Here is a 13,356-nt window from a genome sequence, read left to right as displayed (position 1 = left end):
TTTTATAGGCTATAGGCATGTGAACCGTCTTTCCATTTTCAGGATAGATGATATTTTGGATGAGAAGGCTGTTGTTTTCGACCTGTCTGAGTATCCTACCCTACAGGCATTAAAGGCATTGAAAGTACGTTAATGCCTAATAAATTGTTCCTCGTTAGAAGTCACTCAACTGAGTGAACTATGAACTAGTAGTAGGCTAAACGTCTTTAAATTCATTCAATTCAATATAATATGCGACTGTAGCCTAACTCTCTGCCACATGATAAGCACTAGCACTATGGAAGAGGAGCGTTCAGTATTTTCATTTTGATTTGAGTATACAAGTGCAGTGGTTACAGCGCTTTGAAAATACATATGGGTTATCGGGTTAGGGTTATAGCCTGCGCGTGCTACTGCACTTTAGTTCCGTCAGGTATATTTAGAGAACTTTGCACGCCCTATGAATTAATCCTCCGGTTTCGAGTGACACTCAGCTTATATGGACATACCAAACCTGTAGGAATACCGCCCTTGCATTGTGTTGGCTATAATTAGTGAAAACCGGTTCCGATGTTTTTCCACTGTAGAGGTTGATGTTCATCCTAATTTCATCTCTGTGACGCTCACAAATAGGCTACTTTAATATGATCACAAAATGCCCTCCTGAACCTGTATTGAGATACTAAACTGGGATCATTTCCAGACTGATGTGGAAAGGGAAGAAGAATCCTGTATTTATCTCACACAATAGTGTTTCACAGTCTAGGGGAGACACCAGCTTTTTGTCTTGTTGCGCAACCTCGTTACGTGCCCATGGCGACGTACCCTGCACTCCTCCCCTGATGACCTGCGCAAAAATGTGACGCGAGCGTGACCACTAGGCAAGTACTCTGCTCGCTGCGACTATGCACCCCTCTCAGTCACCGAGATTCACTGGAGAGGGACGTGGTTCTGTAATACCCAAATAAGAAGACACACTATATCTCTTGGATACGCTGTTTGTTAAAGGCCCTGGAGATGTTTTTTGAGGTTCGCAAATGACACAGACTGCAAACTTGTCGCGGCTTGGACAACTTGCAACGTCAACAACACATTCTCAGTTTCAACTCCATCCGTTGGATATCTAGCTAGCTATTGTTGAAGGGTCATTTCAAAAGGTAACGTTAAATTACTTTATAAACACTGTGTATTGAAACGCTCAAAATGAGTCAACTGCCTAGCACTAGCTAGCTTGCCAATGTTGGTAGAGAAGATATTAGTAGCGAACTAGCTGGTGCTGCTGTAGCGGTTGCTGTTGTTGAAATGTTGCTAGCTAGTAATATGCCATGCATAGCTACATTTATAAGTAAGCAAGTCAATGTTCGTTTAAGTTAGTGATATATAGCTTACTAACTTTAACCGGTGTCTTCATTTTTCGTGTGCTAGCTATGTAGAAACTATATCAGGATTGTGCATCATCTAGAGAAACAGAGAAGTTGCTAACTAGCTAACCATTTGAACTACAGAAAGTGTCATGTGATGTAACAGATTTTTTTGTTACCTATCAAATAGTTAGCTGATGCTAGATAACACGATTCCGAGTGGACCAATATATAAATTATTCTGTCCTGACTGGATTCAGTGCAGTGGATCTTGTCAAAGTAGTTGGTCAAGTGCATCATCAAAATCCTACATGAGGTTATGCACAGCCCCTGTTTGGGAAACTTGACTCGGACTCTAGCTAATAAACATTCCTTGTCGCGGGCATAGCCGGTTCTCCTAGTCTTATTTGTTCAGGTGACAGATTTAAATCTCTTTAATGTCCACGTATTTTCAGAGTGAAGAAGGATGACACTAAAAGCCAAGCTGTGCTCCGTATCTCTGGGAGTGGAAGGAATGACGTGTGGCTCCTGCGTGCAGTCAATAGAACAACGCATAGGGGGTCTTCCTGGAATCATACACATCAAGGTTAGACACACACACACAGCTAATCATTTCAGATATTTGTTTATACTACCGAACAGATATGATATGTCCTACGTTTTCATGTAACGTTAAACAGAAACAGTTGCTGCCATGGACTCTTTGTCGATTGTATCCAGCAAGTCCTGTCTCATGACTTTTATTTATTTATATACTTTTTAGGAATTAGAAATCACCCACGTCAGCATTTCTAAAAGCAGATTTGAAAACCAAAGAATGGATGTATAAACCGTTGCTCGGCAATTATCTCACTTCCACTTTATATGTCCGTCCTTAGTGATTAGTTATGTATTTATTGTATAGGCCACGCAGTATGTCTGGTGTCACCAAAGCTGTGATTTGTCCCAGACTAGTCCCCCTGAGGGGTGGCCATCTAGTCTAACAGCAGATAAACAGTGATCTATGTAGACGTGGGGAACTCCCAGATTGCGGTAAATACGGCCTGCCCTTTCCCTCACTGTGTTCTGGCCTCAGGCACAGGTCACATGAGGAGATAATGCAATAGTGCGCTCCTGACAGAGCTTTGGCCTTTGCGTGGCGTTGTCACTGCGGGTTAAAAAGCAGGCGGCACACACAGGGAAATGTCATTAGTGTCTCTAAGGGATGTGGACTTAATGTCTATGGTACTGAGCAGAAGCACATAAGTGGATAGATTGTTTCCCTCTGGGTTGTCTCATCTCTCTCTTTCTCTCTCTTGTCTTTCTCTCTCTCTCACTGTGTGTCTTGATTTCTGTCCGCTCTGGGTTTTTTGTGTCTTTCCGCCCCCCCTTATTATCTCCCTCATCTCTCTCTCGTCTACCCTTGTAGGGATACATAGTAAATCCCCTCCCCCCCTTCCTCCCACCCCCCCCACCCCCCGCCTGGTCTCTGCTGGTGTCCAGGCAGCACTCAGTGAGGCAGGCTCAGTGGTCAGGTGATGCCGTCGGTGAATCACAAGTTTCCTATTTCTCTGTCAAGAGAGAGCAAGGAGTTCACTGTGTTCTTGCAACCTGCTGTGGTTTCTCATGGAGCCAGCAGGATTGTCCCCTCCTTTTATAGGTTGTGAATCGCAAATGACCATATCATAAATGGTCATTTGCGGGAGTCAGGTCGCTGAGCGGTGAGGGAATCGGGCTAGTAATCCGAAGGTTGCCAGTTCGATTCCCGGTCATGCCAACTGACGTTGTGTCCTTGGGCAAGGCACTTCACCCTGCTTGCCTCGGGGGAATGTCCCTGTATTTACTGTAAGTCGCTCTGGATAAGAGCGTCTGCTAAATGACTAAATGTAAATGTAAATAAATGTCACACTCCTTTCTGATCGATATGCCATCCCATATAAACAGCCTTGTCTAACCTACTCAGTTGAAAGACTTTGGAGTCCTCTCCGTGTGTATCCGACTCGGGCTATCTTGATTTGATCTTGACATGAATACCACAGTATCCTTTCTCTGACTGAAGCCTTGTGCTCTAGGTGTCCCTGGAGATGAAGAACGCCAGCATCATCTTCGACCACAACCTCCAGAGCCCACAGTCCCTGGCTGAGGCCATTGACGACATGGGCTTTGAGTCCCCCCCCACAGAGTCCTCCAGCAGCATCTCCCTCGTTCTCACAGACACCCAGCTCATCCCCTGCCCCGGCCTGACCCGCGAGGCCCAGCAAGAGGCCTGGGCGAGGCTCTCCCACGTCCAGGGGGTCCTGGAGGTCCGGCAGTGCCAGGACCAGGGGGGGCTGTCCGTCACCTTCGTTCCGTCCCTAACCAGTGCTCTGCTCCTGGGGGAGGTTGTGAGCAGCCTGGCCCCCCTGGAGATCTACACGTCCACATCCGGGAGTCCCACAGAGAGAGCTCCCACCCCGGCCCTGGCCCCTATCCCAGCCCCAGGTTCAACCCCAGCCCCAGCCTCGGCTCGCAGCCCAAACAGCGGAGGGGGGGTGGAGCTGGTGAAAATGCGTATCGAGGGGATGGTCTGTCTCTCCTGCACCACCACCATCGAAGGAAAGATCGGGAAACTTAAAGGGGTTAAAAAGATCAAAGGTGAATTTACCACTTTTGTGTGCGTGTGTGCGTGTGTGTTTATACAGTTTTACCTTCCCTGCTCTTGTGTGTATGTGCACGGCAGAGTGTACCGTCATGTCAGCATTTCCTCCGCTTTACGGCGACGAGGTGACCAGGAGGAGATTATGACTCAGCACAAGTGTGTTGTGAAATCCACGGGTTGCCCTGTCGGTCAGTTAACTGGTGAGACAGGAGCATTCACCCTGACGGACTGGCCAGTCAGCAACAAACCCTTCACCTGCTCCTGGCTGCTTGTTTACTTATTTTGTTTATTGGATATCCTATTTGTTCAGGCCATGACAATGTTTTTTTTGTAAATTTATGACTGGGAAAGTCAACAACACGTTCTCAGTTTCAGCTCCTTCAGCTGGTTATCTAGCTAGCTAACGTTGAAGGCTCCTTTCAAAAGGTAACATTCAGTTACTTCATAAACACTGTGTATTGAAACCCTCACGAAGAGTCAATTGGCTAGCTCTAGATAGCTCGCCAATGCTGGTGGTGGACATGCGGGGGGCATGCTAGCAACATGGAGGAGGGGGGGCATGCTAGCAACATGCCCCCCCTCCTCCCCCTGTTCATGCTTCTTCAGTTTCACGCGTGCTTCTTGGGAGACGCACACGGTATCTTGGAGGTCATCTCTTGTCTGGTGTTGAGGGCTGCATGGATATCCTGACCAGAGTCCTCCCAGTGCTGTGTGCCTTTTATTGTCTTCAACAGGCATCTTAATCTCTTGGTCAGGTTCCACTTTTGTTCAGGGAACCAGACGAAACTAATATTCTCTCTTTCCCTATTAGTTACCCCGGGGTCAGATTAGCGGTTCACTGCAAACAAAAACCAAGACGGTATAATATTTCCTCATGTGAGACCAGAGTGAACCCTGTGTGACTCACATTTAAATTTTTACATTTAGTCATTTAGCAGACGCTCTTATCCAGAGCGACTTACAGTAAGTGCAGGGGCATTGTCCCCGAGACAAGTAGGGTGAAGTGCCTTGCCTAAGGACACAACGTCATTTTGCACGGCCGGGAGTCGAACTGTCAACCGTCTGATTAATGGCCCGATTCCCTAACCGCTCAGCCATCTGACCCCCTTGACTCTTGTCTCTGCTTTCCTCAGTGTCCCTGGAGTCTCAAGAGGCAGCCGTCCTCTACCTGCCCTACCTCGTCACCGTGGACGACATCATCAGCCAGATCGCCGTGGTGGGCTTCAAGGCCGTCGTCAAGTCCAAGCCCCGCCCCCTGCAGCTGTCGGCCAGCGAGATGGAGCGGTTGCTAGGCGCCTCCGGCAAACCGGCGCCGCCCCTGTCGCCGGTGTCGGACGCGTCGGGGGAGACGGAGATCTTCATCGACTCGGCGCTGAGCAGCTTCACGGTGACGGGGATGCACTGCCGCTCCTGCGTGGTCAACATCCAGGACAACCTGGCCAAGCTGCACGGGGTCTCCTCTGTCCAGGTGGGGGGGTCGCTCGAGGGAGACACACCAAGCCATGGAGCCGCGGCTTCCACCACCCAACAGGCGCCACACAAGTGAACGAAACAATAATGACAAACCAAGAACTCTTGTTTTATTCCCCTCAGGTGTCTCTGGAGAAGGAGTGTGCCTCGGTCTGCCATGACCCCCTCCTGGTGACCGTGACCCAGCTCCAAGAGGCCATCGAGGCCCTGCCACCCGGCTCCTTCAAGGCTCATCCCAGGGACGCCTCCGGGGCCTTCAGCCCCACCCCCGCGTCCTCCACCCCGGTCATCTCACCTCCTCCTGGGGTAGCGCTGGCTCCCCAGCCCTGCTTCATCCAGCCCCTGGTGGTGGTCACCCAGATCCACATAGAGGGGATGACCTGCAACTCGTGTGTCCAGTCCATCGAGGGCATGATCTCCCAAAGAAAGGGTGTGCGGTCGGCACAGGTGTCCCTGGCCAATCACAGCGGGACGTTTGAATACGACCCACTCTTGACAACTCTGGAGGAGCTGAGAGATGCCATAGAGGACATGGGCTTCGACGCCTTCCTGCCTGGTGAGAACAGATAGGTCCACTAGCGTAACCGCACCACAAAGTCCACAGCAAAGCCGTCTCCATCTTTGTCTTCTCGACGATGAAGATAGATGCGGTGACCATCTCTCCCGTGTGTGTGTCCCCCCCCAGAGACCAACTCCCTGGTGCCCCTGCCGGAGCGCAGCGCCGCCTCCTCCCCCGCCTCCGCCCCGGGGAAGGAGGCGGGGCTGGACAGCGACCCGGAGAGGAGCGCCTCTCGCGGGGGAAAGGAGCGCCCCCCCTGCCTCTCCAAGTGCTTCATCCAGATCGGGGGGATGACCTGCGCCTCGTGCGTGGCCAACATCGAGAGGAACCTGAAGAACGAGCACGGTGAGACGTCGGCACTTTGGGGCGGGAGAGCCCTCGGAGGTTGAGGTCTTTAACCCGTTAAAGAGTAGCGTTGCACATATGTGATCGTTCGAAAGCGGGCCCCCCAGCGTAGCGTCGCACGTGTGATTTCAAACATTCCAACTGACAATTTTCCGATAGACAAAAACTATATGACAAACGCTATAGTATGGCTTCAAAATTTACAATGAGGAAGCTAACAAGTAACCCTAGCAGGTAGTAGCATTGCTACGAGTATTATGCTAGGTTGCTAGGTAACGGAAGCTAACTAAAGCTGGCTAGCTTCCGTTTCGGAAAAATAACTCACTCTGGTGGGAGCGTCGGAAATTTAGAACTCACGCATCTAAAGGTTAACAGCGGTAGATGGGGGGGGTCTTAAGGTTCAACTAGTTCAACGATTGGTCAACTGCTCTCGTCTCCCCTGCCCTCAGGTATCTACTCGGTGCTGGTGGCTCTCATGGCCAGCAAGGCAGAGGTGAGGTACGACCCTGACGTCATGGACCCTCTGAAGGTAGCAGAGTGCATCAGAGAGCTGGGGTTCACTGCCACTGTCATGGAGGACTACGAAGGCTCCGACGGAAGCCTGGAACTGGTGGTGAGGGTTCTGGTCCGGAACGGGGTGGTTCTCCACGCGTGGGTTTTAACGAGGGCCTAAGTTCAGCTTCTAGCCTTACCTGTTATAAAAGGCTACAGCTTCTGCTTTCACTGACCAGCTGTGTTTACAACTCAAAACTTTATACGCACTTCATTTTTAGAGGGCGTTTGTTTATTGTCTGTGTTCCTGTTTTTGTCATAATCTAACAATGATCTATCTTGTCTCTCTTTAATCCCTCTCTATACATCCCTCCACCTGTCTCTCTTTACCTGTCTCTCTCTCTCTCCCGTCGCTCAGGTTAGAGGGATGACTTGTGCCTCATGTGTTCACAAGATAGAGTCCAACCTGGTGAAGCAGGAAGGAATCCTTTATGCCTCCATTGCCTTGGCAACCAACAAGGCCCACATCAAGTACGACCCTGAGGTGACGGGCCCCCGTGATGTCATCAGGCTGATAGAGGTACTCCTCTCTCCCTCCTTCATTTCATTTAACTGCACTCATTTGTTCGTACGTTTATTTGATCATATCCACAAATGCATTCATCCATTCACCGAAACGCTGCATTCTCTCACTCACTCGTTCGATCTCTGCCCTGTTCTTCTGGGACTGACAGAACCTGGGCTTTGAGGCTTCTCTGGTGAAGAAGGATCGCTCTGCCAGCCACCTGGACCACAGGCGCGAGATACGACAGTAAGACTGTCTCTCTGAGTGAGAAAGTGAGAGAGTGCAAGTGATAGAGTGATAGTGTGTGAGAGAGACAAATAAAGAGTGACTCCTGTCCTCATCCCCCCTCTCCCTCTCCTCAGATGGAGAAGGTCGTTCCTGATCAGCCTAGTGTTCTGCGTGCCTGTGATGGCTATGATGACCTACATGATCATCATGGACCACCAGGTCAGCTCCTCTCACCAGCACAACGCCTCATCAGAGGACGTGGAACACCACCACTCCGGAATGTTCCTGGAGATACAGCTACTGCCTGGCCTGTCCATCATGAACCTGCTGTCCTTCCTCTTCTGCGTTCCTGTGCAGGTAAACATTTACATTTAGTCATTTAGCAGACGCTCTTATCCAGAGCGACTTTCAGTAAGTACAGGGACATTCCCCCCGAGGCAAGTAGGGTGAAGTGCCTTGCCCAAGGACACAATGTCATTTGGCACGGCCGGGAGTCAAACTGGCAACCTTCAGATTACTAGCCCGCTTCCCTAACCTCTCAGCCACCTGACTCCCCTAAACACACAGGCCACCCTGCTCACCCTGCTGGGAAAATGGCGGGTTTTATATTTGTAGATTCGTCGTCTTTGCCATTCCGGGAAAATTGTGACGTACCAGGATAAACCAGACCGTCACTTTCAGTTCCATTCAGTTCAGTAATGCTTTACTGGCACGAATGAGTGAACGTTGTGGCCAAAGCTATATTAGATTGAACAAATATGACTTATGATATGTAAACACTTACACTAACATTTGTAAAAAAGTAAAAAATTAAATACTAATAATAACATCAGTACTGTTGACCCTGACTGCTCTGACTGCATCCTCTGTGCCCGCCTGTTTTTACGTCCCCAGTTCATCGGAGGGCGTTACTTCTACTCTCAAGCCTACAAGGCTCTGAAACACCGCACAGCCAACATGGACGTCCTGATCGTGCTGGCCACCTCCATAGCCTTCACCTACTCCCTGGTCATCCTCATGGTGGCCATGGTGGAGGCAGCCAAGGTCAACCCCATCACCTTCTTCGACACCCCGCCCATGCTCTTCGTGTTCATCTCCCTGGGCCGGTGGCTGGAGCAGATCGCCAAGGTGCGCTGCGGACCTCTGCTGTGCGGGTGCTGCTCTGTAGACGGCTGTCTGTTCTGATTCTGATCTCATCTGGTGCTCTGTGCTCCCTGATCTGTCTGCTTTCTGGGGCTCTCTCTCTCTGCTCTCTCTCTGCTCTCTCTCTGCTCTCTCTCTGCTCTCTCTCTGCTCTCTCTTTGCTCTCTCTCTGCTCTCTCTCTGCTCTCTCTCTGCTCTCTCTTTGCTCTCTCTCTGCTTTCTCTCTGCTCTTTCTCTCTTTCTGCTCGCGCTCTCTCTCTCTGCTCTCTCTCTGCTCTCTCTCTGCTCTCTCTCTGCTCTCTCTTTGCTCTCTCTCTGCTTTCTCTCTGCTCTTTCTCTCTTTCTGCTCGCGCTCTCTCTCTCTGCTCTCTCTCTGCTCTCTCTCTGCTCTCTCTCTGCTCTCTCTCTGCTCTCTCTTTGCTCTCTCTCTGCTTTCTCTCTGCTCTTTCTCTCTTTCTGCTCGCGCTCTCTCTCTCTGCTCTCTCTCTGCTCTCTCTCTGCTCTCTCTCTGATCTGTCTCTGCTTTCTGGGCTCTCTCTCTCTCTGCTCTCTCTTTGCTCTCTCTCTGCTCTCTCTCTCTGCTCGCTCTCTTTCTCTGCTATCTCTCTGCTCTCTCTCTGCTCTCTCTCTGATCTGTCTCTACTTTCTGGGCTCTCTCTCTCTGCTCTCTCTCTCTGCTCTCTCTCTCTGCTCTCCAGAGTAAGACGTCTGAGGCCCTGTCCAAGCTGATGTCCCTGCAGGCCACCGAGGCCACTGTGGTCTCTCTCAACAGTGACATGTCCGTCCTAAGGTACTCTCCTCCACAACTCTCTCTCCTCAACTCCCTCTGTCCTCAGCTCTCTAATTTCTCTCCTTCACCTTCCCTCCTCTCTCCTGTTCAGTAAGTGCTCTGCTGTCTGTGCTGTAATCAGTGGCAGTACCCAGCCGCTCCTAGCCCTGTGTAATTAGCAGGCCAGCATTCAGCCTGACCTTGGCCTGTCTCGCTAGCAGATTAGATACTGCAGACCATATTTTTAAACAGCAGTTGCACAACATGTGATTGATGTCAAGATAAGAAGCCCAGTGTTTATGATATGTAATTTAGTCATAAGTTATCATATGATAGTGTTGAATCCAGATGATTTATATTAGATATATATTTCTTTTTTTTTACATCGATTTTGCACGTTGTCTTCACTGATGAAATTGTGTTCCCCCCCCCCCCCCAGTGAGGAGCAAGTGGATGTGGAGCTGGTCCAGAGGGGGGATGTGGTCAGGGTGGTGCCCGGGGGGAAGTTCCCTGTGGACGGGAGGGTCATCGAGGGACACTCCATGGCAGACGAGTCCCTCATCACCGGTGGGTCATCAGCAGAGCTGCAGCCCAGCACGGCTGCAAACACACAACACTGAATCTGACATGCTGGACTGCTTGTTTGTCACAGTGGAACAACACATGAAGTTCTTTTAGCCTTGTGAGGAAATACCCTGGCCGCACATGAAGTTCTTTTGTACACATGAAAAATAAAAACCTGAACCAAACGGGAACATTTGAAGTCCAAACATACCTCGTCAAGCCCAGAGATTTGAGGCAGACCAGACGTTCAGTCTATCCAGCTAGCTTGATTATGTCATGTGATGTGACAGCTGTGACCCCTCCCACCAGGTGAAGCCATGCCTGTCACCAAGAAGATTGGCAGCTCGGTGATCGCCGGCTCCATCAACCAGAACGGCTCCCTCCTCATCAGCGCCACCCACGTGGGTATGGACACCACCCTGTCCCAGATAGTCAAGCTGGTGGAGGAGGCCCAGACCTCCAAGGTGAGAAGACAGACAGGAGGAAGATGATGGTGATGAGGTTGACCTCGGTCTGACCTCTCTCCCTCTCCTGGCCAGGCTCCGATCCAGCAGTTTGCAGACCGGATCAGCGGGTACTTTGTCCCCTTCATCGTGGGCGTGTCCCTCCTCACGCTGTGCGCCTGGATCCTGATTGGCTTTGTGGACTTCCCCCTGGTGGAGAAGTACTTTCCTGTGAGTCTCCCTCTCCTCTCTCTGTCCCTCTCTCTCTCTCTGTCTGTCCCTCTTCTGTCTCTCTCCTCTCTGTCGCTGTCGCTCTCTCTCTATGTCTACCTAAAACCCCTCTCTCTCTCTCTCTCTCTCTTTCTTTTATGTCTACCTAACACGCCCCTTTCTTTATGTCTACCTAACACGCCCCTCTCTATGTCTACCTAACACGCCCCTCTCTCTCTATGTCTACCTAACACCCCCCTCTCTCTCTCACTCTCTCTCTCTCTATGTCTACCTAACACGCCCCTCTCTCTTTCCGTGCAGGGCTATGATAAAAGCATCTCCAAGGCAGAGGCTGTGATCCGTTTTGCCTTCCAGGCCTCCATCACGGTGCTGTGCATCGCCTGCCCCTGCTCCCTGGGCCTGGCCACGCCCACGGCCGTCATGGTGGGCACAGGGGTGGGGGCGCAGAACGGAATACTCATCAAGGGTGGGGAGCCCCTGGAAATGGCCCACAAGGTGAGAGGTCATGAACCCCGGACTGGGTGGTTAACTGGGTGTTTCCAGTAGTTACACCCACACCCCTGTTGTGTTTCAGATCCAGCTGGTGGTGTTTGACAAGACGGGCACCATCACCTACGGAGCGCCCAAGGTGGTGCAGGTCAAGCTGCTGGTGGAGGGGAACAGGATGCCCCGCACTCGCCTGCTGGCCATCGTGGGAACTGCAGAGAACAACAGCGAACACCCGCTGGGAGCGGCCATCACCAAGTACTGCAAGCAGGTGAGACTCTGCTGCTGAGAGACCTGTCTGGAGCTCTGGCTCTCTGCTCATCCTAGTCCACACTTCTTCATGTGTGTGTCTGTGTGTGTCTGTGTGTGTCTGTGTGTGTCTGTGTGTGTCTGTGTGTGTGTGTGTGTGTGCAGGAGCTGGAGACGGACTCCCTGGGTGCGTGTTCAGACTTCCAGGCGGTGCCGGGCTGTGGTGTGCGCTGCCAGGTGAGCAACACAGAGACCCTGCTCCGGCAGGGCGACAGCGACAGCGAGGACTACAACCAGCGCAACGGCGTCCTGGTCCAGATCAGCGACCCCAGGGCCTCCGCAGGCTCCCACCCCCTCATCATGGACCCACAGCCACTCAGTACGTGCACTCTGGGAGGTGTAGTCCACAACGATGGAGATTTCGTTTGTAGTCCAGGGCATGGAAGTTGTGTGGCCAGGAGAAGGAAAAGTCATTGATTGTGTGTGCGTGTGTGTGTGTATTCACACGTGTGTGTGTGTGTGTGTGTGTGTTCAGCTCTGGTGCAGACAGCAGCCTACGTGGTCCTGATAGGGAACAGAGAGTGGATGAAGAGGAACTGCCTGCAGGTGACGGAGGACGTGGACGAGGCCATGACGGAGCACGAGCGGAGGGGCCGTACGGCCGTGCTGGTGGCCGTGGATGGTGAGGAGCCGGACCCTCGCTGGGGGGAGGGGGGGCTGGCAGGGCTGGCTAACTGTCGTCTCGTCCCCCAGGGCTGCTGTGCGCCATGATAGCCATCGCTGACACGGTGAAGCCGGAGGCGGAGCTGGCCGTCCAAACGCTGACCGCCATGGGCCTGGAGGTGATTCTGATGACCGGGGACAACAGCAGGACGGCCCGGGCTATCGCTGCCCAGGTACGGACCAGACACTTGGCCAGACCTGACCAGACCTGACCAGGACTAGACAAATCAGACCAAGACTGGACAGACCAGACCAGGACTAGCCAAGGTCCTTGTATCCCTTAAGTCCTCTCTCTGTCTCCTCCCACCTACCACACACTCAGACACACATTCTCTCTCTCGCTCTCTCTCTCTCTCTCTCTCTCTCTCTCTCTCTCTCTCTCCAGGTGGGCATCAAGAAGGTGTTTGCGGAGGTGCTTCCCTCCCACAAGGTGGCCAAGGTGGAGCAGCTGCAGCAGGCGGGGAAGAGGGTGGCCATGGTGGGCGACGGGGTCAACGACTCGCCCGCCCTCGCCATGGCAGACGTGGGCATCGCCATAGGAACCGGCACGGACGTGGCCATCGAGGCGGCAGATGTGGTGCTCATCAGGGTGAGCGGAGGGAGGGAGGGAGGTGAGGGAGGGTTGTTTTGTCGTGATTTGTCGTGAATATGGTCAAGCACTGAGTGTCAAGTATTGCTTTCATGACACAAACTTTTCTTCCTCTCTCTCGCTCTCTGTCTCCCCCCTCTGTACCTCTCTCCTCTCTCTCCCCCCTTCCAGAACGATCTTCTGGATGTGGTGGCCAGCATCGACCTGTCCAAGAAGACCGTCAGGAGAATCAGGATCAACTTTGTGTTTGCGCTCATTTACAACCTGGTGGGGATCCCCATCGCAGCAGGTAGGGAGCAGCAGACTCACTGCTTCTCATGATCTCTCCTCACTGGCTGTCTGGGCCAGGTGGCTGGTGGCCCTCTACTGGGAAGAAAGACAAGGTGCAGGAGGAGGAGGAGGCTGTTGTCACTGAGTATTGATCAGCAGTAGAGCATTTGACATCAAAACTACCCCCAACACCCCCCCCAAAAAAAACATTGCTTTGTAAAAAAAAAAACTTGTGCTAAATAAACATAACGGCAGGAGAGAGAGAGACAGAGG

At 51.8% G+C, this 13,356-nt stretch overlaps 1 protein-coding gene across 1 annotated transcript; it reads left to right on the top strand.

Annotated features, from left to right (window-relative positions):
• The first annotated feature begins 850 nt into the window (after window positions 1-850).
• Window positions 851-13,257, top strand: atp7a (ATPase copper transporting alpha). The gene is made up of 22 exons (XM_062476337.1): window positions 851-1,136; window positions 1,796-1,926; window positions 3,392-3,953; window positions 5,091-5,425; window positions 5,551-5,983; window positions 6,113-6,331; window positions 6,781-6,944; window positions 7,242-7,403; window positions 7,558-7,634; window positions 7,751-7,973; window positions 8,511-8,744; window positions 9,458-9,549; window positions 9,968-10,095; window positions 10,402-10,556; window positions 10,632-10,766; window positions 11,067-11,261; window positions 11,341-11,523; window positions 11,667-11,880; window positions 12,037-12,183; window positions 12,255-12,397; window positions 12,610-12,813; window positions 12,985-13,257. The coding sequence occupies exons 2-22, from the start codon at window positions 1,807-1,809 to the stop codon at window positions 13,132-13,134; spliced, it is 4,275 nt and encodes a 1,424-aa protein (XP_062332321.1). The 5' UTR covers window positions 851-1,136; window positions 1,796-1,806; the 3' UTR covers window positions 13,135-13,257.
• Window positions 13,258-13,356: the final 99 nt, after the last annotated feature.

The sequence above is a fragment of the Osmerus eperlanus genome, chromosome 13 (genome assembly GCF_963692335.1).
Source record: "Osmerus eperlanus chromosome 13, fOsmEpe2.1, whole genome shotgun sequence".
Taxonomy (NCBI): Eukaryota; Metazoa; Chordata; class Actinopteri; order Osmeriformes; family Osmeridae; genus Osmerus; species Osmerus eperlanus.
The sequence above is the reverse complement of the archived record's forward strand: the minus strand, read 5'-3'. Positions and strand labels throughout refer to the sequence as shown.